Raw genomic sequence first — 27,152 nt, forward strand, 5'->3', positions numbered from 1 at the left:
GTTCCTGCAATATAAACTCCATATGGGCAGGAAATACTGCTTTTAATGAAATTACATATAGTAAAAATGTAAAAAGTGATTTTATTAAGATGTATTGGTAACAAAACAATTTCACTCACCTACATTTCCCTTTCTTTTTAATGTAGTCTTTCTAATTAATTAACAAAAAATATTAAATAGTCTACCTTCTTATCTTTTTTTTCCCCCAGAGAGTACTATTTATAAAATAAAAAGCTGAAACAAGTTAACTTTTCCCAACCTTTTACTTTAGGAAGGGGTACAAGCTAAAGAGAAAAATACATTAACTTGAAAAGTACCAGAAAAAAGATCACAAGTTAACTATACAAACCCTAAACCTTCATTATGAAAACATCTTTCAAATAGTAATTTAATAGTTATAAAACATATATTTTTAAAAAATCACTTGTGACAACTTTAACAAATAACACTAATGTGTAAAGGTAATTTAAAAGTGCTGCTTCTAATGAACAAATAAACTGCATATAGCTTAGCTCTATGCTAGAAGAAATATTTTTCTATTATGCCATGTATCGAAAGTCTGTCCTCATTCACGCTGATTCTGATTCGCACTGTCCTCATAAGCACTTGTCTCAGTACTTCCAAAATAATAGAAGGTACCTAATTTATGTGGTTTTGAACTACGCATACTATTATTTCTGTAGTACTAAAATGAAGACCCATCAATAAGCATTTAAGGCACAGATATTTTTCAAGTAGCTAGATATCAAATATACAACTACTTTCTTTTGGTAATGAACAGACCAGAGCAAATTCATAACTTCATATTCATTACCACTCAGCCTCCTGATAACATGGTTTTCTTAATTCTGCATATATTATATAAATGAACATTTATAAGGTATTTCATAAGCATACTTATGTTGGAATTGTTACATATACAATTCCAACACATTACATACACATTCAAATAACAAACATACCCTTAACATTCAATAGCCTACCACATAAAAAATATGATTCCCTCTTTTTACTTTTCAAATGGACACTGCTTGTTAATGAAGCTACTGCTCTAATGTCTTACTTGCCAATTTACAGAACAATTAATCAAAAAGTTTTTAATCTCTTGCATATTTATTGAATTCTATAACCCAGAACTGCATTACATGAGTGATCAGCTTTTGTAATCTTGTTGTAGCTATATGATTTGATTTGTGTATATACAAACAGCTGCTGCTGACAGCTGTCTGCTGCCATTCTGCAGCCAAAGAATTCATCCCAGCAGGAAAAACAATAATTTTTTTTTTAATGTTTCCCCTCCCTTCTACTTTAGAGACCATAAACAGTTCCAAGGAAAATACCTTTTCATAATAAACAATACCATATTCCTTATCATCACACTTGACACATCGAAACTCAACCATCAAGTACATGAAATTAGAACTTCGTTTTTCACTCTAAAAAAGAAAAAACAAGATTTTTTATGAAAAATGATTTTCTTCAACATCAGTTTGTATCATTATTCCCAATTCAGTAATACATGGATTCTATCAAATACAATTTAAAATGTAACAATTTTTTATTTCATTATTATAAATGCACTGTTTTACACAGCACTATTTCATTATATACAGCACTACTGTTTTATCCAGAAGTGTCTACTACTCACTTATAACTCTCTCCTCAAACTTAATGACATTTTTGGTTTATTCAGTAGTATGAATTCTATTATATAACATTTAAAGGTATTTCATACACATTTGCAGGAGAATTATTTTATTTAAAAAAAAAATTTGTATTTCTAATAATTTTAAGCAAAGAACAGTTCACCTTTAAACCATATGGACTAATCTAACTATAGAAATTAATATAAGTATAACAAAAAACAAAAGTAAAACAAAGTATGTAACTAAGGACAGAGGTCATTTGAGCTTAACAGATACAACATTAACAAGTTTTTTACAATTTATAAATGGTCTTAAAATAACTTGTAATCATTTGTAAAGTTTTATCAATAGACTTTAAATACACTGGGAAGAGTTACTTCTTCCCCAACATGTAAAATGCTGATTGTGTGTATAAATGTGCCCCCTTAAAAAAGTAAATATATTAATAATGAAGTGAAAATAAAATGAAATTTAAAAGGGCGATTAGTCCTGACCCAAAACAGTTTGAAAAATGGCTTTAAATCTATATGTATATAATCATAAAGATCTAAGGAGGTCACTTAAACTGTTCAGCTTTATGAAGCATATTATAATCTATTATGATAATGGTAATGGCCTCCCTCCTATCTTTCAAAGAGTGCAGATAGAGTGAGTGAAAAAGGCTGGGCAAAGCATGCTCTAATGTTACATTTTCTACACCCAGGGGTATCTAAGTTGAAGAATAGAAAAATTAAAATATTTTTTTAACTAAAAATAGGAAAAAGAAAAAAGTAAGCATTTTGATTAAACTATTTTTGGAATGTGACTATTATCAAAATTCAAAAAAGTAAAATTTTCTTCCAGTTTCAGTATATAAGAATGTATTATGAATACATTTAGAAAAGATGTCCAGTATTCATACTGAATATAAATGTTGTTAGACACTACTAATTAGTTTTTAAAAAATGAACAATGTCGGAATTTAACTTTTCTAAGTGTTCACTGTAAAATGACAAATTTCTCTCTTTCCACCTGCTGAAAACTGTTGAAAGAACACAAAACAAGTCAGTTGTGCCATGTGGTGATCACTACAAGCTATGCATTTCACAAAATTGCTATTCCTCTCTCCTAATGTGACTAATATATAACCATTATTTCTGCTTCCTAGACAGAATGTTAGGCCAAACATCTAGTATTTCAGTGCTAGTGCACAGAAAAAATTTTTTTGTCGTTCTAACTTTTGTTAACAGTTTCACTGAAGCCATCTTTTCATTAAACATATTCTGGACCAATACACAAAATCAAGAAAGCACACAAATTACTTGAACCATGTAACCTCATTAAGTGTGCACAGCCCTATATGTACTAAATAAGACAAGGAATATCTTAATTGGGGAGAGGAATTGCTATTGATGATTTAAGGTAACTGAAGTGAAGAGGTTGTTTTGACACTATGTTGACAGATTTATCCAATCAACTTGGACATAAACTGCCATATGGAGAAAGAGAGAACATACAAGTGAGGCATCAAGCTTAACATGGGCTTCACTTATATGATATTTAGTACACTTATGATATCCACTACCTATTTCGGGGTTCAAGAGAACACTAAAATATAAGAAAGGCAGATATCCTAAGTTTTCCTTTTATTAGCATAAACCTCACAACTAGAGGTAATCCTCAATGCTCCCACATTTGAGAGATACCTGGCAATAAATAGTTCTTCTAAAAAATTTTTCAGTTAAAATTCTGGAGAAAATATTTTGAAATAAAAAAGAGGGATACAACCCACCTCATTTATCATTTCTATTTCTCTAAATGTCAATCTGTCCAGCCAATCTACTTTCACCATGTGACCTTGTCGATGAGCTTTGGTGAGCTGCAAAAAATATATAATGGAGAAAATTTTAAGAGATAGATCTCACAGAAAGGAGGATAAAGAATGGTAATGATCATCAACATGACACTGGAAGTACTAGCTAATGCAAAGAAAAAGGAAATAAATGATATACAGATTGGGAAGAAAGAAATAATACTTTCTTTATTCAAAGGTGACATGATCATTTATGTAGAAAATATTTTAAAATGGACAAAAAGCTCCTGGAACTAATAAGCAATTACAGCAAGGAAGATACAAGGTTCATATATAAAAGTCAATCTCTTTCTTATATATTGTTATCAGCAATCAATAAGTAAAACTTGAAATTAAAAACACAATATCAAAACACAGTATCATTTACATTAGCGCCTCCCAAAAATGAAATTGGTATAAATCTAACAAAATATGTACAAGATCTACGTGGGGAAAACTACAAAACTCTGATGAACAAAATCAAAGAAGGACTAAATTAATGGACAGATACTCCATTCACGCTAAGATGACTCAATATTGTCAAGATGTCAGTACTTCCCAACTTGATTTATAGATTCAAAGCAATCCTAGTCCAAAAAAAAAAAAAAAGAATCCCAGCAAGTTATTTTGTAGATATCAACAAACTGATTCTAAAGTTTATACGGAAAGGCAAAAGATCCATAATAGCCAACACAGTACTGAAGAACAAAATTGGAAGCTATATATTACCCAACTATAAGACTTAATATATAGCTACTGTAATCAAGACAGTGTGGTATTGGCAAAAGAATAGATAAATGGATCAACGGAACAGAACGGAGTCCAGAAAGAGACCACATAAATAGAGTCAACGATCTTTGACCAAGAAGCAGAGGCAATAAAATGGAGCAAAGAGTCTTTTCAAATATCGCTGGGATAACTGGACATGCACATGCAAACAAATACGTGTAGACAAAGACCTTACACTCTTCACAATAATTAACTCAAAATGAATCACAGACCTAAATGTAAATCGCAAAATACAAAACTCCTAGAAGATAACATAGGAGAAAACCTAGATGACCTTGGGTATGGTGACAACTTTTTAGATGCAACACCAAAGGCATAATCCATGAAAGAAATCACTGATAAGCTGGACTTCATTAAAATTAAAAAATTCTGCTCTGTGAAAGACATTGTGAAGAGAATGAGAAAACAAGCCACGGACCGGGAGAAAATATTTGCAAAAGGCACATATGATAAAGGAATGTTGGCCAAAATATACAAAGAACTCTTAAAACTCAACAATAAGAAAATAACCAACCTGATTTAAAAAATGGGCCAAAGATCTTAATAAACAACTCACCAAAGAAGAGATATGGATGGCAAATAAGCATATGAAAAGATGCTCCACATCATATGCCATCAGGGAAATGCAAGTTAAAACAATGAGAAATCACTAAACACTTATCAGAATGACCAAGATTTGGAACACTGACAACACTAAATGCAGGTGAGGATGTAGAGCTACAGGAAATCTCATTAATTGCTGGTGGGAATGCAAAATGTACAGCCATTCTGGAAGTCAGTGTGGCAGTTTCTTACAAAACTAAACATACTCTTACCATACAGTCCAGGAATTGCCCTCCATTGTATTTACCCAAAGGAGTTGAATACTTAATGCCCACACAAAAGCCTGCACATGGATATTTATAGCAGCTTTATTTATAATAACCAAAACTTGGAAGCAATTCAGATGGCCTTCACCAAGTGAATGGATAAATGGATACATTCAAACAATGTTATATAGTGCGAAAAGGAAAGGAGGTATCAATCAATGAAAAGACATGGAGGAACCTTAAGTACACATTACTTGCACATTGCTAAGTGAAAGAGGCCAATCTGAAAAGGGTAGGTACAGTATGATTCCAAGTAAAGAAAAGGTATTGATAAAACTATGGAGATAATAAAAAGATAACTAGTTGCCCAGGGTTGCGGGGGAAGAAGGGATGTATAAGTGGAGCACAGAAGATTTTTAGGGCAGTAAAACTACTCTGTATCATACTATAATGATGGACAAATGACATTAAACATTTGTCAAAGCCCATAGAATGTACAATACCAAGAGAGAACACTGAGGTATATGGTCTTTGGGTGATTATGAGTTGTCAGTATAGGTTCATCAATTGTAACAAATTGTAACAAATGTACCACTGTGGTGAGAAGTGTTGACAATAGGGGAGGCTATGCATGTGCTGCGGCAGAGTGTATATGAGAAATATCTGTACCTTCCTCTTAGTATTGCTGTGAATGTAAAACTGTTCAACAAAAATAAAATCTTTAAAAAATCTAAAAAATCAAAAAAAGAAGTGTTATGTCACCTTCACATTTGATACATTCTTATACACAACAGAAGCCATACACAACTATCAAGATAAGAAATGGACTTGGCTAGAGACTAATCATCATAGTTTTTTACACAGAAACAAAAAATTTTAAATGGTCTATAATCTGCCATCTAAACATGCTAAAAAATAATGAAGCCTTTCCTGAAATTATCTCCATGTTCTACATTTCTTGCATTTTGATTATTACAAAGGGAGAGAATTATAATGATAGTTCTTCAAATTGGAAATAAACTATTTTTTTCACATCTCAATATGAAAAATAACAGACAGTTACATAAATAAGGCACTTCTCTGGAGCCTATAATTTACTACTGTAAGACTTAAGCACATAGGTGTGCATGTGCGCTTTACTTTTAAGAAGAAGTAATAAAAGAATTAACGGGCGGCTTCCCTGGTGGCGCAGTGGTTGAGAATCTGCCTGCTAATGCAGGGGACACGGGTTCGCGCCCTGGTCTAGGAAGATCCCACATGCCGCGGGGCAATTAGGCCCATGAGCCACAACTACTGAGCCTGCGCGTTTGGAGCCTGTGCTCCACAACAAGAGAGGTCACGATAGTGAGAGGCCCGCGCACTGCGATGAAGAGTGGTCCCCACTTGCCGCAACTAGAGAAAGCCCTAGCACAGAAACAAAGACCCAACATAGCAATCAATCAATCAATCAATAAATAAATCTTTTAAAAAAAAAAGAATTAACGGTAATAAAAGAACCAGCGGTAAAAGAATTTCTAGAGTTGTAGTTGGTAGAGTCCTCTGAAGGTCTTACATACCAACCTACCTTTGGTTTCACAAATTAAATAATACATTGACACTTCAAATATACAGAGAATTCAAGATAATTTCCAAGGTCCTCAAACTGAAACTAGATTTTGTCTTAGAAAGTGTAATTTTAAACATCAGCATTATTCATGTATCAAATCCCCTCTTTCTTTCTAAACAAATTCATAGCATAAAGCAAAATTGAGCATTAAGGACTGCAATGGTAGCTTGTCTTTATGATTTGTCTTCGTTTCCATTATACATGTTATGATGGTGTTCCTACAAGGATGCCAAACACTTCTACCAATTATTATCTCTCTCACAGAACTAAAAATCTTCATCAATATTCTTTATATCTCTCAACTAAGGGACTCTTATCACAACTACATGGTCATACTATTTCAGAAATGAAAATAGTAGCTTCATACAAAAAGTCTGAGGATCATTGTAATATAAAAATATTATCAGCTTAGCTTTCTTCTGAATAACAAATTCCTTTTCACTTGAGGTAATCTCTAAATGAAAATGGATGAGGCAACAAAAAGAGCTTAGCACTATTACTCACACAAAGCAGGGACTAAACATTTTGCAGGCTCTGGTGGAACATTAGACAAATACACTAACATGGAAACAGACTAAGAATTAGTTACAAGGGAACCAAAAGAACACCAGGCAATGTGACCTAAAGGGAAGAGTGCTAGACTAGGAGCCATTTGACCTGGGTTCTAACCCTAGCACTCCATTTTCGAATTCTGTCATTTTCGAACCCTCATGTACAAAAAGAAGTATTAACTTCTATTTCTGCTAGCAAAATTCAAATAGGATAATGGATGCAAAATATGATAGGTAGTATTATTCCATACAGTCTTTAGAGAATTATATTCTCACGCATTTTGCCACATGTTCCAAACTAGTTTTTTAAATGAATAAAAATATAAAGGGTCGTATCACATCAACTACCATACTGAAGTGGCAGAGCTAGGATTTAAACCCCAGGTCTATAAAGTCCATACTCCTTCTATCAGTCTTTGCTATCTCCTCTATTGATGCAGTCATAGTAAAAGATTTAAGTCTAATTAACTTCTGTAATTTTTTAAACACAAGTTTCATACTTATGATACAGTAGTTGATTCTCCACTAGTTTCCTTTGAGGAAAAAATTGACAATAGCATATTAAGTTTAGATGTTGCAGAATGTGTTGGGCATTTTTCTCTCCCTTACTAAATAATCAGACAAATCAAAAATTTTCTAAAGTCATTTCACTAATTCCAGAATTCATGTTTGCTGCTAATAAATATTATTTCCTATATAGCATATTCTTACCTTCTGTATTTGAATACTAAAAGATGACCATTCTCAACCTTACAAATAGCAACCAAAGAATGCATGGTCAAGGATGGTAGTACCATAAACTGGTAAAGCCATTTTGGAGTACAAGTTTAAATTACCTGAGATATATTCATTTTGTGCATCACTGTTTGCAATATGGAAAACTGAGACATAAAAGAATGTAAATGTCTATCAATAGTGGGAACTGTTAAGTAAACTATGGCACACACACTAAGAAATACTATAATCAAAAAGAAAGAAAAATCCATATACCCCGATAGGAAACATCACTATGACACTGTTGAATGCAAAAGCCAACTGCAGAATGAGAGGTACCACTTATGCTATGACTGTTTGTTTACAAGTTTGTCTCACACCAGACTCTTGAGATTGACAGCAGAATTTCTAGATAGTTCTCTACTTGAATCAGTTTTATAATTTCTGTTGCACTAGAAAGTTACCACTCAAAATGTCCCCTAGCTACTTGTGCTATTTATCTGATACTATGTAACAAAGCACCACAAAACTTAGTGCCTTAAAACACCACTCATTTTAATATTTTTCATGATTCTTGGAGACATCAAGAAGTCATTTTCTTGAGGACATCTGGATATTTTTTTTTTTCTCTTTGTCTAACAGTCTCTCATGAGACTGTTGTCATGTGGTAGCTGGAGCTGGAATGTCCAAGATAGCTTCACTCACATTTCCAACGCCTTTGTGGGAAAGGATGGGCTCAGGTGGGAAACCAGAGTGGTGGGGCCTCTCTCTTTCTGAAGGTACTCTCAGTGCTGCTCCCTCTCCAGGTAGTCTTTCAACATAGTCACTCCAACTAGGTAGCTGGACTTCTTACATGGTGGCTCATTATTCCCCAAAAGTGCAAAAAACAGAAGCTTTCAAGTTGTCTTAAAGTTTAGCCCTGGAACAGGCATAGCATCAGTTCAGCTGCATCATGTTAGTTAAAATGAGTCACAGAGCTAGTGCAGATCCAACATGGAAGCGTGAGTATCAAGAGGCATATTTCATTGACGGTCACCTTTGGAAACTAGCTAGCACAGCACTTACTGGACAACATACAGTTGATTGCTCAATTGCAGAAGAGCAAGGGGAGAGAATTTGAAGATGGCAAAGCTAGCTCTTGACTGGACTTTAGGTATCAGGTAAAGTCTAGAATTAGCTATCACAATTTCTAAATGATTAGGCCTTGCCTTCCTCTCCAAAATAAGCTCTTACAACTCTCCAACTGATATGCTACACTCCAGCCACCTGTTTCAGTTCTTCAGACAATAAGGCCTTTTACTTTTAAGACTCAATGCAGATTAAATAATTAAATATTAGATGAAATTTTTTACTAAAAATTTTAGAAAACTATAAAGCACTATGCAAACTGTAAGCAGCTGTTATTAGCCCATAATCTATGTCACTTCATCTCTCTCTATAGGTGCTGATGACTATGTAGACAGACTTGGGTGGTTTTCATCAGTCCAAAGCAGTTTCCAGTTGTCTCCAGTTTGAGAATGTCTATAGATAATGAAGACCAACAAATGAACTTGAACAGTTTATATTTCATTTGGGGTCTGACCTAGATCTCCCAAACGAGAAAATCTACATTCTGTTAAACAGCAGGGTAAAACTAGTACAATCTGTTTCAAATTGCTTGTGAAGAGATAATCCTCACTAGGGTGTCCATCCTAGAAAGCAGCTAGGTCAAGATATCAGTAAAAGAGTCATTTTCTCTGTTTAAGGAACATAAGTTTCTACAGAATACACAAGAAATCGTACAGAGCTTGGAAGAGAAGCCCACTGTCACAGAAATAACAGCATAATTATTGAGCTCTAACTTCTCCAAGAATTAAATAGCAAGGGGTTTTAAAAGCTACTTAAATAAAAGAATCTGTAAGAACCAATAAGAACATGCCCAGGAAACTGCTTGGAGTACTAATCATGCATATCAGACTTAATGGGAGGACAGATACGTGCTTGAGGAAGATGTCTCAGATTAGTAGGTGTTCAATACAAGTACCAAGGACAGAACTAAAAGAAGGCCAACTTGCTATAGACTAGGAACAGCAGAGAAAAGGAACATCAAACTGGATAGCTATCCCTGGGAACAGATAGACTTCCATGATCACCACAAGTCACAATTCTTTGCTCCTTATTTGTACCTGTCCTACTAGACCATAAGCTTCTTGAGTGCTAGAGCTATGAATGGTTGACAGAACCTAGCATTTATCCATTCAATGAATATTTATATTTATTGACAGAACTTCTAATGTGGAAGGGTGATAGAACAGAAAACAAATGCTTGTATACTCTGCAATTTTGTTCAAGAGCTTTGGGGAGTAAATGGGGAGCAAGGGGAAGGGAGTGACACTCAAAAGGAAGCTGGAGAAAAGAATGATTCATGCCCTTAGTCACTTTTCCTTAGTACTTATATACTTTCAACATAAATATATATTATTTAATTTGCTGTTGTAAGTGACAAACTTCCATCAGGTCCTCTGCTCTGGAGATAAGCACAGAATGTTGAACAAAAGAAGCAAGTTCCCTGACTTCAAGAACTTAAGGTAGGGGTGAGCCATTTGTATGATAATGCCTATATGCCCATATGGTAAATGCTTATATGTCTATAAATTGAAACAGTAATATGAAAGTCATGAACAGGGTGATGTGACAGAAAATAATGGGGGTTCTTGAGAAGGCCTCTCAGGCAGGTAACATTAAAGCAGAGACTTGAAGGATAAGGAGTAAGTCAAACAAACAGGATGAAATCTTCCATGCAGAGGAAAGAGCTTATTTGTCAGCACATCAGGGAATTTGATGTACCCAGGTATTAAAGAGAGACTAGGATGGTAGTCCTTGGTAAATATTTAAGTAAATCAAGTTCTCTGCAAGGTGGACAGTAGGAAGATTTACACATACATAAGATGCTTACTGGGAATCATCTTTCTTGAGGTTCATCATGATCTAGATTTTTCTTTATAGTAGATACCACACTTACAGCCTAAAGGAAGAAAGGGAAGAATAAAAAGAACTGAAAAATGTGTATCTATTTCAAATCTGCCTAGGAATCTGTAGGGAGGTAAATGGGGAGAGACAGACTCAAAAGGAAACTGGACAGAAAATGGTTTCTGCTTTACAAATTTTCCCTGGCCAGTTTCTTCCATAGTCATATACCCACTTTATCTTTACAAATGGCATCAATTAACACGTATTAATCAAAATACGAGACACATGGCCCAAGTTCACATACGCTATGAAAGGTGGGCTAGTTTTGTTGGTTTATCAAGACATGGTATGATAATTCACGGAGTTTATTATCTACCTGTGAAAACAAGATGAACAACAAGATGAACATAAGACAGAATGTAACTGATAAAAGAATTCAGAGATGTACACCAAACTTTGATCCTGGTTTTAAGCACCCACATACGCCTTATGACTATGTCTGATAATTTGAAAATACAGCATACAAGCACATATCAAGCAAGCCATATAAAAATAACTTAAAGAACAATTCTCACTTTCTATTTTCAAGCTAGTAGAAAGTTTAAAGTGGATAAAGGCTTTACAACAGCACAGAATTGTAAATACTTTGAACAGCCAACCATAGAGGATTGCTGAAATGAATTATGGCATATCCACACTATGCAAAACCTGACAGTCATTACAAATCATGTTATGAAAGCATCTTAAATGACCTGGAACAATTCTGAAACATCATTAAGAGTAAAAGCAGGATTCATTTAAACACACACACAATATGATCCCAAATTAAAAATAAATACATATACATTCCATACATACATACATACATACATTTATTTGTTTATTTACCAAAAGCATATCAACTAAAATACTAATGATGACTACTGTGAGTAGAGGATTAGAGGTGATTTTTTCAGTCTTTGCACTTTAACAATCTTCTTCCATTGTAGATGTATGTTAGCTTGTAATAACAAAAGATAAGTTATTTAAAAACTAAAGTTATTTTAAGAACAATTAACTGTGGAGAAAACTCTGTTGAGAAAACCATAAAAGATTAGCATTTATCAAGACAATGCTAAATAAAGTTATATTACTTCATAATAAACTCAAAGAATAAAGACCCATCTGATTAATTTAACTCAATCGTATGAAATGAAAACCAGGTATCAACATAATTGTTCTCTCTCAAATTATTTCTTCCAAGGGCCTTTCAACTGGGTCCAACTAAAAACCCATATAAATTAAATGAAAAAAAAAAACCCATATAAATTAAAAGCTGCCACTTTTCAATATGCAGTTAATAAAAACTCCTATATAAAAAAATGTACAGGCTTAAGGTTTCAAATTTTACTCACATCAAGAAACTGTAAGAGGGGAGTTACAAGATAAATGGATTTTCCAAAATAAGTAGCTATGCAATAGGTGATGCTTGGGCCAGATACACTTATGCTTTCTTAGGAAATCTTAGGAGAAAAAAATGGCAAAGCTGTATTTTCCTTTTTCCTTTTTTCCCTCTGCCACTTGAAAAGATAAACAAAAAAACCCCAGTCTACTCTTGTCACCAGATGGAAAACTTTCAGATTCAGAGGGCCTATGTGAATGTTCAAAATCTCTCTTGACACATTTATAGGAATATTGGCCAATAAAAATGCTTGGTACTACCATATACAAGACTAATTTTTTTCCAGCATGATCATAGAGGGTTGTGTTTATTCAACTACCCCATATCTCCTTCCTCTAAATTCCCTCAAGTTAAAGGTTATAATGTAACTCTTTCAACACTAACACTTCCCTAAGCCTAGACTAGAACTGAGCATAAGTACTCATTAAACAGAATACCATTATTGGTCAGTAATCTATTTGCAGGATGCACTATGGCTCACTGAGAGATTTGTATCATTAAACAGTATAATTCTTGAATAAACAATGAGTCCTATCCGTGTCAAATCAAATACAAGCTATGCAGTAATTTATAATTCAAGACAAAATATAGTTGTATAGGGCTTCCATGGTGGCACAGTGGTTAAGAATCCACCTGCCAATGCAGGGAACACAGGTTCGAGCCCTGGTCCGGGAAGATCCCACATGCTGCAGAGCAACTAAGCCCGTGCACCACAACTACAGAGCCTGTGCTCTAGAGCCTGTGTGCCACAACTACTGAAGCCCACACGCCTAGAGCTTGTGCTCCACAACAAGAGAAGCCACCGCAATGAGAAGCTCGTGCACCTAGAGCTTGTGCTCCACAAGAGAAGCCACCGCAATGAGAAGCCTCTGCACTGCAACGAAGAGTAGCCCCTGCTTGCCGCAACTAGAGAAAGCACGTGTACAATGCAGCCAAAAATAAATAAATAAAATAAAAATAAATTAAAAATAATATACCCAGCAATCCCACTACTGGGCATATACCTAGAGAAAACCATAGCCAGGACATGGAAGCAACCTAAATGTCCATCGACAGATGAATGGATACAGAAGGTGCGGCACATATATACAATGGAATATTACTCAGCCATAAAATGAAACGAAATTGAGCTATTTGTAATTTGTAGTGAGGTAGATGAACCTAGAGTCTGTCATACAGAGTGAAGTAAGTCAGAAAGAGAAAAACAAATACCATATGCTAACACATATACATGGAATCTAAAAAAAAAAAAAAAGATGGTTCTGAAGAACCTAGTGGTAGGACAGGAATAAAGACACAGACGTAGAGAATGGACTTGAGGACACGGGGAGGGTGAAGGGTAAGCTGGGATGAAGTGAGAGAGTGGCATGGACATATATACACTACCAAATGTAAAACAGATAGCTAGTGGGAAGCAGCCGCATAGCACAGGGAGATCAGCTCAGTGCTTTGTGACCACCTAGAGGGGTGGGATAGAGATGGTGGGAGGGAGACGCAAGAGGGAGGGGATATGGGGATATATGTATACGTTATGCTGATTCACTTTCTTATACAGCAGAAACTAACACACCATTGTAAAGCAATTATACTCCAATAAAGATGTTAAAAAAAAATTCACTTAAACTGAGATTTAAAAAGGAGTTGTATCTGTACGTTAGAGTTTGCACCCACACCTATTATATTTAATTCTTACAAAGCACAGGAGTTTCTTCTACCTTCCTGATTAATGAAGTCTTAGCCACAAATCTTCAATTTTACTTTGAAATTTTACATGTGTATCTTATTCAGGAAGAGTGGTATTTGCCTCTTAAAAGTTTCATTCAGTTTAACTCCTCAGAGATTAATGTAGTCTTAAAACCACGTTACTTTCTAGTTTTCTGGCAGAAACTACAGCTGCAAAGACAGACAACAGATTTACAGAACATGAATCGATATTCTTTTAGGGCTCAATCTTTCACTGGCAAAAACTAATTTAGTCTACTTGCTACCATCGATTTCAAGACAAATCTAAAAATTTCGACAGTCTTAGACAACAGTAAGCAAATCAAAGTGACTGATAAAAAAGATTCTACCATGTATCATTGGGAATAAATTTATAAGAGATTCTCAAACTCTTCTTTTATGACACAAAAGAAAAGCAACACAGAATCAAATCCAATACACTATGTTTATAAAAGTTACACTTATTATTTATACAACAACCTGTAGCTAAGACGCATTTTTGATGACATAGATGGTGCCACTAAATAAGTTTTACAGCCCTGAATAAGTTCACTAAGAATTGTCTGACATTTAGAAGAAAAAAATCCCTAAAGATAACGAATATTCATATTTTTCCTCCCTCCCTTCCTCCCTCCCTTCCTTCCCACTAAAGGCACATTGAAGAAGTAGTTCTGTGTTAGACAACCTAATTGAGTTAGTTGACTTTCATCTTCTTCATCAAAGTGCTCTTCAGCGTTAAGGGAATTAACCAAATAACCTGGCTAAGTAGTAACTGAATTCCAAGATTAGTGAAAAGAGGTAGTAACACGGCACTTGTTGACTTATTATTTATTGTTTTCCCAGTACTAGAAAGTTAAATGTCTGAGTTTTAAAGTTATGTATATATGTAATTAAATTTTTTATTTTTATTATAAAGCAAAAGTATCCAGAATAATATGAGATATCCATGTATTCACTGTCAAAACTGAACTTGTATTGTTTGCCTTATTTGTTTCACACTTCTTAAAAAAGATGAAAAAAATCAGATATTTGTAAAGACTTCCCTCATTCTTTCATTTCAATTTGCTTTTTTAAACTTAATGCTGTTTTTGATACTTATCCATGTTAATTTACACAGCTCAAATGCTTTCATTTAAACTGTTGTATAGTATCCCAGTGTATGAGTAAATCAGTTTATTATTTATTCTCCCAACAAACTCAACTTTTCGTGTTATTATCAGGGCTGAGGTGAATATACGTGTATGTATCTCCTTATGCCCATAAGTGAGTTTCTTTAGTGTAGAAATCTAGGTGTGAAATTGTTGGATTTCCAAGATGAAAATCTATACATTTTCTGTTTGTTTTATTTCTAAATTTCACGTAGTTTTTGTTGCTAGTGTAAATACCTTTTAAAGATTTTATTTTTAGATTGGTAAAAAGGGAATAATAGGAATTTTGGAATAATAACTGATTTCTGTTTATTAATCTTGTATCTAACAACATTATTATTTATAACAGTTTGTCTAATAGTTCTTCTGACTTTTCTATGTAATCATCATCTGTAAATAATTTTTATTTCTTACCTCTATATATACGGTTTTCTTGTACTGACTAGTACAAGAAACTCTGGTACAATGTCTAATCGGAACAGTAATAGAAGCATCCTTGTTTTGTTCCTGACTTTAATGAGAATGTTTCTTACATTTAACCATTTGGTAAGATGCTGGTTATCAGTTCTTGGTATATTTCTTATATCAGGTTAAGAAAGTCCTATTTTATTTTACCAAAACTTTATATGATGAATGTTTGTTGAAATTCACCAAAAAGTTGGTAAGATTGGGAATCCTTTTGACCATATGTTTTTTCTCCTTAATTTAATATGCAGGAGATAGTTAACACAATAGGCTTAAAGCTGCTATCTTTAGAAGGACCTGCTTGCAAGGATGGCCCTCGGCAAATGTGTGAGAACTTGACTTCTGAAACATCCTCTAACGGGTATAGATGTTTCACTGTGGCTAGGCTGTTTGTACATTGTGATTTATGGTGAGCACCTGTTTTCTTTCTGGGAGGCCAGAATTTTGGTAGTTGAGGGCAGAGAATGCCTGTGTGACCAGACCCCCAGTAAAAAACCTAACTTCTGAGTCTCAAATGGGTTTTTCTAAAAGGCTTCATTTTTCTTCCTGGAGAAAGCAGCACACTCAGTGTCTCTTCCTGGGCTGGGAAGGGGAAGCATAGGAAGCCTGCGTATGGATTTCTCCAGTCCCCACCTATACCTTTTTCTTTTACTGAACCATCTAGTTGTATATTCTTACTGTGTTGCTTATAATAAATCTTAGCTGTGATTACAACTGCCTCTAAGTCCTGTGCTTTCATCATCTCATCTTGGGGGACCCCTGAAACACTCAATACTGTGATAATAATGTACACTAATAGACATTCTGTGTTAAACTGTTCTTACATTCTTGGAATACGTCTTGTTTGGGCATGATATATTTTTTTATCACTTAATTCAGTTTGCTAATTTTATGCTGAAATTTTGCATCTGTATTTATAAGTGAGAACTGTCTATAATTTTCCTTTCTTTCACTTTTCTTCTCTAGTTTTGGTATCATGGTTATATTGATCTCAGCAGGCTTTGTAGGTCCAGCTTATAAAACCACTTGAGTTTGAAGAAAGGAGAATAAAGGGGGAAGAATTACTCTAACCAATATTAAGGTTCACTATATAGCTACAGTAGTAAATTATATCTTGTTCCTTTTTGTTTTGAGTCCTTGATTTATGTTTTATGGTTTTATATTACTGTTTTATTTTTAAATAGTTTTTTTTAATTTTCAATATTCCATTATCTGAATTTCTGGTGGATATATTCCAGTTATTTGTTATGATCACTGATTTTAGCTTCCATTGGTTTAAAATTTTAGATTGCAAACTCATCTTTTGTAGGGCTTACCTTCCTAAGTGGTTATACCTATTTTACTGCTACTTCATATTATTAGCTGTTTGTTAGGGGAGGATTTTCAGTTTATCTTAGTCTTCCACATTACTGAAACCAGCAACCAAACCAAACGTTATTTGCTTATCTGCTATTGACGTGAGAGGAACCTAGAGAAAGAAAGAGATGTATTAGAAAACTAAGGTTGGCAAATGTTTTGATTTTTACAAATGTGATTTATAAGCTAGATATCATTTTTGTTTAAAAATCCAAGAATAGATTATCAAAGTGATGACTTACGTGGACTTTTAAACCAGTACCCACATAATGATATTTGTAGTTAGATTTTAGAGAAATGAGGAACATGGAATTTTCAGGGAGGTGTTTTTGGTAATTAAAAGCATTACCTTTTATTTTATGCTTTTAAAATTAATGGAATAAAATGTATGGAAGATTTAAACAGTAATGAGGTACATTATAACTGCGTAGAAAAACTGGCAGTCAAAAACCCTGATTTATAGCTCTCACAGTGGCTCACTGAATAACCAGCTATTTCTGTATTTGTGGACATTTCTCATTGATAGAATGTGGTCAGCTGGACTCTACTCTCTCTGTTAATTACAGGAATCATAACAGTGTCATCATCATGATGATTTTTTTTCAGCTATTCTGAAAAGGAAACAACCTCAGAGACCATTTTCTTTATAGTATAGCAAGTTGATCAAGTATACTTTTCTTGGCTTCTGAATACATTTCTACCCTGAAGTAGCTTTGTGAAATAATTTTCATGAATAAACTGACATTCTGGGTAAAATCAGATTAAGAAAATAAGTTATTTAGTAGGACCTATTAATGATCTGTCTCCCTTATTATAATTATGTAATTTACGGTTTTCAGAATATAACATGAAGTTCCTAGAGATACCTTCAATTAATTTTATGTTAGGGCTTTTCAGGGAAAGTTGGTATTCTCTGTAATGTCTCTTTACATTAAAAAAAGTGTCCTTTCAGCCACATGCAAATGAAGTTAGTATACTCCTTCACACCAAACACAAAAATAAACTCGAAATGGCTTAAAGACTTAAATATAAGACATGACACTATAAAACTCCTAGAAGAGAACATAGGCAAAACATTCTCTGACATAAGTCGTAGCAATACTTTCTTAGATCAGTCTCCCAAAGCAAAAGAAATAAAAGTAAAAGTAAACAAATGGGACTAATCAAACTTGTAAGCTTTTGCACAGCAAATAAAACCATAAGCAAAATGAAAAGACAACCTACGGAGTGGGAGAAAATATCTGCAAGCAGTGTGACTGACAAGGGCTTAATTTCCAAAATATACAAAAAGTTCATACAGCTCAATATCAAAAACAAAACAAAACAAAAAAAAAAACCCACACCCAATCAAAAAGCGGGCAGAAGACCTAAACAGACATTTCTCTAAAGAAGACATACAGATGGCCAACTGGCACATGAAAAGATGCTCACCACTGCTAATTATTAGAGAAATGCAAATCAAAACTACAATGATACCTCACCTCACACCAGTCAGAATGGCCATCATCAGAAAGTCTGCAAATAATAGATAGATGCTGGAGAGGGTGTGGAGAAAAGGGAATCCTCCCACACTGTTGGTGGACATGTAAATTGGTGAGGCCACTATGGAGAACAGTACATAGGTTCCTCAAAAAACTAAAAACAGAGTTACCATGTAATCCAGAAATCCCACTCCTGGGCATGTATCTGGAAAAGATGAAAACTAGTTCAAAAAGATACATGCACCCCAAGATTCATAGCAGCACTATTTACAACAGCCAGAATATAGAAGCAACCTAAGTGTCTACAGACAGATGAATTGATAAAGAAGATGCAGCATGCATATATATTTTCTATTATATATATTATATAATATATATTATATTCCACTACTCAGCCATAAAAAAGAATACAATATTGCCATTTGCAGCAACATGGAAAGACCTAGAGATTAGTCATACTAGGGAAGTAAGTCAGACAGAGAAAGAAAAAAAAAAGACAAATATCATGGTATCACTTACATGTGGACTCTAAAAAATGGATATAAATGAAGATATTTACAAAACAGAGACAGACTCACAGACATACAAAACAAACTTATGGTTACCAAAGGAGAAATTAGGGAGGGAATAAATTAGGAGTTTAGGATTAACAGATACACACAACTATATATAAAAGAGATAAACAACAAGGACCTACTGTATAGCACAGGGAACTCTATAATATCTTGTAATAACCTATAATGGAAAAGAATCCAAAAAGTTTATGTGTGTGCATATGTATATGTACACACATATATCACTGAATCACTTTGCTGTATACCTGAAACTAATACAACACTGTAAATGAACTATTCTTCAATTGAAAAAAAAAAGTTTGTAACAACCAGACACACCCTTTTAGTATAAAAGCCTGAATTCTACCTCGGGTAAAATGGTTCTTTGGGACACTAGTCCACCATCTTCTCAGTCTGCTGGCTTTCAAAGTAAAATCACTTTTCCTTGCCCCAACACCTATTCTCTCAATTAACTGGCCTGTTATGTGGCAAGCACTAGGTGCTTGCACTTGGTAACAGTAACAACAACTGAAGCCCAAGTACTGTTTGTAACACCAGTTCATTTATAGCACAAATATTTAACGGGTGCTCATTCACCACAGGCAAGTCACTGTTTACTGAGTCACTAGGCACCATCTTTTATGCTATACCTGAGGACCTGCAGAAATATACATTGTTTCATTTCATACTCCCTCTGCCTTTTCTCCTATTTTTCCACTTTAATCTTCTTGATAAGTAGGACACATTCTCTATGCAAACTAATTCTTCACAATTCTTAAACCTAAAACACATCACTGATTCTTATCTTTGGAAAGATGTTTACATAAAGGATTTAAAGACCTGATTTCAGGTCCTGGTTCTATAACTTACTGTTTATTTGAAAAGTTAACATAAATCACTTAACTTCTCTAAGCTTCCATCTTTTCAGGAGTTTAAAAACAATGTACATTTCACGAGTTACAAAATACTGTATAGAGGAGTTTCAAGATGGCAGAAGAGTAAGAAGTGGAGATCACCTTCCTCCCCACAAATACATCAGAAATACATCTACATGTGGAACAACTCCTACAGAACTCCTACTGAACGCTGGCAGAACTCAGACCTCCCAAAAGGCAAGAAACTCCCCACGTACCTGGGTGGGGCAAAAGAAAAAAGAAAAAACAGAAACAAAAGAATAGAGATGGGACCTGCACCAGTGGGAGGGAGCTGTGAAGGAGGAAAGGTTTCCACACACTAGGAAGCCCCTTCGTGGGCAGAGACTGCAGGTGGCGGAAGAAAGGAAGCTTCGGAGCCACGGAGGAGAGAGCAGCAACAGGGGTGCAGAGGGCAAAGCAGAAAGATTCCCGTATGGACGATCGATGCCGACCAGCACTCACCAGTCTGAGAGGCTTGTCTGCTCACCCGCCGGGACGGGTGGGGACTGGGAGATGAGGCTCCAGCTTCGGAGGTCAGATCCCAGGGAGACGACTAAGGTTGGCTGCGTGAACACAGCCTGAAGGGGGCAAGTGCGCCACAGCTAGATGGGAGGGAATCCGGGAAAAGGTCTGGAACTGCCTAAGAGGCAAGAGACTTTTTCTTGCCTCTTTGTTTTGCGGTGCACGAGGAGAGGGGATTAAGAGCGCCGCTTAAAGGAACTCCAGAGATGGGTGTGAGCCGTTGGCTATCAGCGCGTACCCCCGAGACTGGCATGAGATGCTAAGGCTGCTGCTGCCGCCACCAAGAAGCCTGTGTGCAAGAACAGGTCATTATCCACACCTCCCCTCCTGGGAGCCTGTGCAGCCCGCCACTGCCAGGGTCCCGACATCCAGGGACAACTTCCCTGGGAGAACACACGGCGCGCCTAAGGCTGGTGCAATGTCATGCTGGCCTCTGCTGCTGCAGACTCGCCCCGCATCCATACCCATCCCTCACCCCGCCCTGAGTGAGCCAGAGCCCCCGAAACAGCTGCTCCTTTAACCCTGTCCTGTCTGAGCGAAGAACAGACGCCCTCAAGCTATCTACACGCAGAGGCGGGGCCAAATCCAAAGCTGAACCCCGGGAGCTGCACGAACAAAGAAGAGAAAGGGAAATTTCTCCCAGCAGCCTCAGGAGCAGAGGATTAAACCTCCACAATCAGCTTGATGTAGCCTGCATCTCTGGAATACTTGAATAGACAATGAATCATCCCAAAATTGAAGCAGTGGACTTTGGGAGCAACAATATATATATTTTTTTCCTTTTTCTCTTTTTATGAGTGTGTATGTGTATGCTTCTGTGTGTGATGTTGTCTGTATAACTTTGCTTTTACCATTTGTCCTAGGGTTCTGTCTGTCCATTTTTTCTTTTAGTATAGTTTTTAGCACTTGTTATCATTGGTGGATTCGTCTTCTGGTGTGGTTGCTCTCTTCGTTCTTTCATTCTTTTTTTTGCTACTTTTTAAATTTTTTTAATAATTATTTTTTATTTTAATAACTTAATTTAATTTATTTATTTTCTTTCTTTTTCTTTTTTTCTCCCTTTTATTCTAAGCTGTGTGGATGACAGGGTCTTGGTGCTCCGGCCAGGCATCAGGCCTGCCTCTGAGGTGGGAGAGCCGAGTTCAGGACATTGGTCCAACAGAGACCTCCCAGCCCATGTAACATCAAACAGCGAAAATCTCGCAGAGATCTCCATCTCAATGCCAACACCCAGCTCCACTCAACGACCAGCAAGCTACAGTGCTGGACACCCTATGCCAAACAACTAGCAAGACAGGAACACAACCCCACCCATTAGCAGAGAGGCTGCCTAAAATCATAATAAGTTCACAGGCACCCCAAAACACACCACCAGACACGGACCTGCCCAACAGAAAGACAAGATCCAGCCTCATTCACCAGAACACAGGCAATAGTCCCCTCCACCAGGAAGCCTACACAACCCACTGAAACAACCTTAGCCACTGGGGGCAGACACCAAAAACAAGGCGAACTAACAACCTGCAGCCTGCAAAAAGGAGACCCCAAACACAGTAAGTTAAGCAAAATGAGAAGACAGAGAAACACACAGCAGATGAAGGAGCAAGGTAAAAACCCACCAGACCAAACAAATGAAGAGAAAATAGCCAGTCTACTTGAAAAAGAATTCAGAATGATGATAGTAAAGATGATCCAAAATCTTGAAAATAGAATGGAGAAAATACAAGAAACGTTTAACAAGGACCTAGAAGAACTAAAGAGCAAACAAACAATGATGATCAACATAATAAATGAAATTTAAAATTCTCTAGAAGGAGTCAATAGCAGAATAACAGGCAGAAGAACGGATAAGTGACCTGGAAGATAAAATAGTGGAAATAACCACTGCAGAGCAGAATAAAGAAAAAAGAATGAAAAGAATTGAGGACTGTCTCAGAGACCTCTGTGACAATATTAAATGCACCAACATTAGAAGTATAAGGGGCCCAGGGCTTCCCTGGTGGCACAGTGGTTGGCAGTCTGCCTGCCAATGCAGGGGACACGGGTTCGAGCCCTTGTCTGGGAAGATCCCACATGCCGCGGAGCAACTAGGCCCGTGAGCCACAATTACTGAGCCTGTGCGTCTGAAGGCTGTCCTCCGCAACAAGAGAGGCCGCAATAGTGAGAGGCCCACACACCACGATGAAGAGTGGCCCCCACTTGCCAGAACTAGTGAAAGCCCTCGCACAGAAACAAAGACCCAACACAGCCATAAAAGAAATACATAAATAAATTAATAAATAAATAAAAAGACTTATAAGGGGCCCAGAAGAAGAAGAGGCAAAGAAAGGGACTGAGAAAATATTTGAAGAGATTAAAGTGGAAAACTTCCCTAATATGGGAAAGGAAATAGTTAATCAAGTCCAGGAAGCACACAGAGTCCCACACAGGATAAATCCAAGGGGAAACATGGCAAGATACACATTAATCAAACTATCAAAAATTAAATACAAAGAAAAAATATTAAAAGCAGCAAGGAAAAAACAACAAATAACATACAAGGGAATCCCCATAAGGTTAACAGTTGATCTTTCAGCAGAAACTCTGCAAGCCAGAAGGGAGTGGCAGGACATATTTAAAATGACGAAAGGGAAAAGCCTACAACCAAGATTACTCTACCCAGCAAGGATTTCATTCAGATTTGACGGAGAAATTAAAACCTTTACAGACAAGCAAAAGCTAAGTGAATTCAGCACCACCTAACCAACTTTACAACAAATGCTAAAGGAACTTCTCTAGGCAGGAAACACAAAGGAAAAGACCTACAACAACAAAACCAAAACAACTGAGAAAATGATAATAGAAACATACATATCGATAATTAGCTTAAATGTAAATGGATTAAATGCTCCAACCAAAAGATATAGACTGGCTGAATGGACACAAAAACAAGACCTGTATATATGCTGTATACAAGAGACGCACTTCAGACCTAGGGACACATACAGACTGAAAGTGAGGGGATGGAAAAAGATATTCCATGCAAATGGAAATCAAAAGAAAGCTGGAGCAGCAATTCTCATATCAGACAAAATAGACTTTAAAGCAAAGACTTTTAAAAGAGACAAAGAAGGACACTACATAATAATCAAGGGATCCATCCAAGAAGAAGATATAACAATTATAAATATCTATGCGCCCAACAAAGGAGCACCTCAATACATAAGGTAAATGCTAACAGCCATAAAAGGGGAAATTGACAGTAACACAATCATAGTAAGGGACTTTAACACCCCATTTTCACCAATGGACAGATCATCCAAAATGAAAATAAATATGGAAACACAAGCTTTAAATGATACATTAAACAAGATGGTCTTAAATGATATTTATAGGGCATTCCATCTAAAAACAACAGAATACACTCTCTTCTCAAGTGTTCATGGAACATTCTCCAGGATAGATCATATCTTTGGTCACAAATCAAGCCTTAGTAAATTTAAGAAAATTGAAATCGTATCAGGTATCTTTTCCAACCACAACACTATGAGACTAGATATCAATTACAGGAAAAAATTCTGTAAAAAATACAAGCACATGGAGGTTAAACAATACACTACTTAATAACCAAGATATCACTGAAGAAATCAAAGAGAAAATCAAAAAATACCTAGAAACAAATGACAATGAAAACACGACAACCGAAAACCTATGGGATGCAGCAAAAGCAGTTCTAAGAGGGAAGTTTATAGCCATACAATCCTAACTTAAGAAACAAGAAACATCTCAAATAAACAACCTAACCTTAAACCTAAAGCAATTAGAGAAAGAAGAACAAAAAACCCCCAAAGTTAGCAGAAGGAAAGAAATCATAAAGATCAGATAAGAGATAAGTGAAAAAGAAATGAAGGAAACAATAGCAAAGATCAATAAAGCTAAAAGCTGGTTCTTTGAGAAGATAAACAAAATGGATAAACCAATAGCCAGACACATCAAGAAAAAAAGGGAGATGACCAAAACAATAGAATTAGAAATGAAAAAGGAAAAGTAACAACTGACACTGCAGAAATATAAAGGATCAAGAGAGATTACTACAAGGAACTATATGTCAATAAAATGGACAAGCTGGAAGAAACAGAAAAATTCTTAGAAAAGTACAACCTTCCGAGACTGAACCAGGAAGAAAGAGAAAATATAAACAGACCAATCACAGGCACTGAAATTGAAACTGTGATTAAAAATCTTCCAACAAACAAAGGCCCAGGACCAGACAGCTTCACAGGCGAATTCTATCAAACATTTAGAGAAGAGCTAACACTTATCCTTCTCAAACCCTTCCAAAATATAGCAGAGGGGGGAACACTCCCAAACTCATTCTATGAGGTCACCATCACCCTGATACCAAAACCAGACAAAGATGTCACAAAAGCAAGAAAACTACTGGTCAATATCACTGATGAACATAGATGCAAAAATCCTCAACAAAATACTAGCAAACAGAATCCAACAGCACATTAAAAGGATCATACACCATGATCAAGTGGGGTTTATTCCAGGAATGCAAGGATTGTTCAATATACACAAATCCATCAATGTGATACACCATATTAACAAATTGAACAATAAAAACCATATGATCATCTTAATAGATGAAGAAAAAGGTTTGACAATATTCAACACTCATTTATGATAACAACCCTCCAGAAAGTAGGCATAGAGGGAACTTACCTCATCATAATAAACGCCATATATGACAAAACTATAGCCAACATTGTCCTCAATGGTGAAAAACTGAAACCATTTGCACTAGGATCAGAAAGAAGACACGGTTGCCCACTCTCAACACTATTATTCAACATAGTTTTGGAAGTCCTAGCCACGGCAATCAGAGAAGAAAAAGAAATAAAAGGAATCCAAATCGGAAAAGAAGAAGTAAAGCTGTCACTGCTTGCAGATGACATGATACTATACATAGAGAATCCTAAAGATGCTACCAGAAAACTACTAGAGCTAATCAAAGAATTTGGTAAAGTAGCAGGATACAAAATTAATGCACAGAATTCTCTTGCATTCCTATACACTAATGATGAAAAATCTGAAAGTGAAATTAAGGAAACACTCCCATTTACCACTGCAACAAAAAGAATAAAATACCTAGGAATAAACCTACCTAAGGAGACAAAAGACCTGTATGCAGAAAACTATAAGACACTGATGATAGAAATTAAAGATGATACAAACAGATGGAGAGATATACCATATACCGTGTTCTCGGATTGGAAGAATCAACATTGTGAAAATGACTATACCATCCAAAGCAATCTACAGATTCAATGCAATCCCTATCAAACTACCAACGGCATTATTCACAGAACTAGAACAAAAAATTTCACAATTTACATGGAAACACAAAAGACCCCGAATAGCCAAAGCAATCTTGAGAAAGAAAAACGGAGCTGGAGGAATCAGGCTCCCTGACTTCAGACTGTACTACAAAGCTACAGTAATCAAGACAGTATGGTACTGGCACAAAAACAGAAATATAGATCAGCAGAACAGGATAGAAAGCCCAGAGATAAACCCATGCACATATGGTCATCTTATTTTTGATAAAGGAGGCAAAAATATACAATGGAGAAAAGACAGCCTCTTCAATAAGTGGTGTCGGGAAAACTGGACACTTACATGTAAAAGAATGAAATTAGAACAGTCCCTAACACCATACACAAAAATAAACTCAAAATGGATTAAAGACCTAAATGTAAGGCCAGACACTATAAAACTCTTAGAGGAAAACATAGGCAGAACACTCTGTGACATAAATCAAAGCAAGATCCTTTTGACCCACTTCCTAAAGAAATGGAAATAAAAACAAAAATAAACAAATGGAACCTAATGAACCTTAAACGCTTTTTCACAGCAAAGGAAACCATAAACAAGACGAAAAGACAACCCTCTGAATGGGAGAAAATATTTGCAAATGAAGCAACTGACAAAGGATTAATCTTCAAAATTTACAAGCAGCTCATGCAGCTCAATATCAAAAAAACAAACAATCCAATCCAAAAATGGGCAGAAGACCTAAATAGACATTTCTCCAAAGAAGATATATAGATTGCCAACAAACACATCAAAGAATGCTCAACATCATTAATCATTAGAGAAATGCAAATCGAAACTACAATGAGATATCACCTCACACAAGTCAGAATAGCCATCATCAAAAAATCTACAAACTGTAAATGCTGGAGAGGGTGTGGAGAAAAGGGAACCCTCTTGCACTCTGTTGGTGGGAGTGTAGATTGATACAGCCACTATGGAGAACAGTATGGAGGTTCCTTAAAAAACTAAAAATAGAGCTGCCATATGACCCAGCAATTCCACTACTGGGCATATACCCTGAGAAAACCATAATTCAAAAAGAGTCATGTACCACAGTGTTCACTGCAGCTCTTTTTACAATAGCCAGGACATGGAAGCAACCTAAGTGTCCATCGACAGATAAATGGATAAAGAAGATGTGGCACATATATACAATGGAATATTACTCAGCCATAAAATGAAACAAAATTGAGTTATTTGTAGTGAGGTGGATGGACCTAGAGTCTGTCATACAGAATGAAGTAATTCAGAAAGAGAAAAACAAATACCATATGCTAACACATATATATGGAA

General features: G+C 35.7%; 1 protein-coding gene across 3 annotated transcripts in view; it reads right to left on the reverse strand.

Annotated features, from left to right (window-relative positions):
• PIK3C3 (phosphatidylinositol 3-kinase catalytic subunit type 3) overlaps nt 1-27,152 on the reverse strand; it is a 160,036-nt gene that overhangs the window by 104,517 nt on the left and 28,367 nt on the right. For all 3 annotated transcript variants that reach the window (XR_450203.2, XM_057526841.1, XM_007172783.2), the window contains exons 5-6: nt 3,418-3,504; nt 1,341-1,436 (exon numbers count right to left, since the gene is read on the reverse strand). Coding sequence is in view for 2 of the 3 variants with exons in the window: in XM_057526841.1 (XP_057382824.1) it covers nt 1,341-1,436; nt 3,418-3,504 (183 nt within the window). In the remaining variant the exon portion in view is untranslated. The remainder of the gene's footprint in view (nt 1-1,340; nt 1,437-3,417; nt 3,505-27,152) is intronic.

The sequence above is a fragment of the Balaenoptera acutorostrata genome, chromosome 13 (assembly GCF_949987535.1).
Source record: "Balaenoptera acutorostrata chromosome 13, mBalAcu1.1, whole genome shotgun sequence".
Classification (NCBI taxonomy): Eukaryota; Metazoa; Chordata; class Mammalia; order Artiodactyla; family Balaenopteridae; genus Balaenoptera; species Balaenoptera acutorostrata.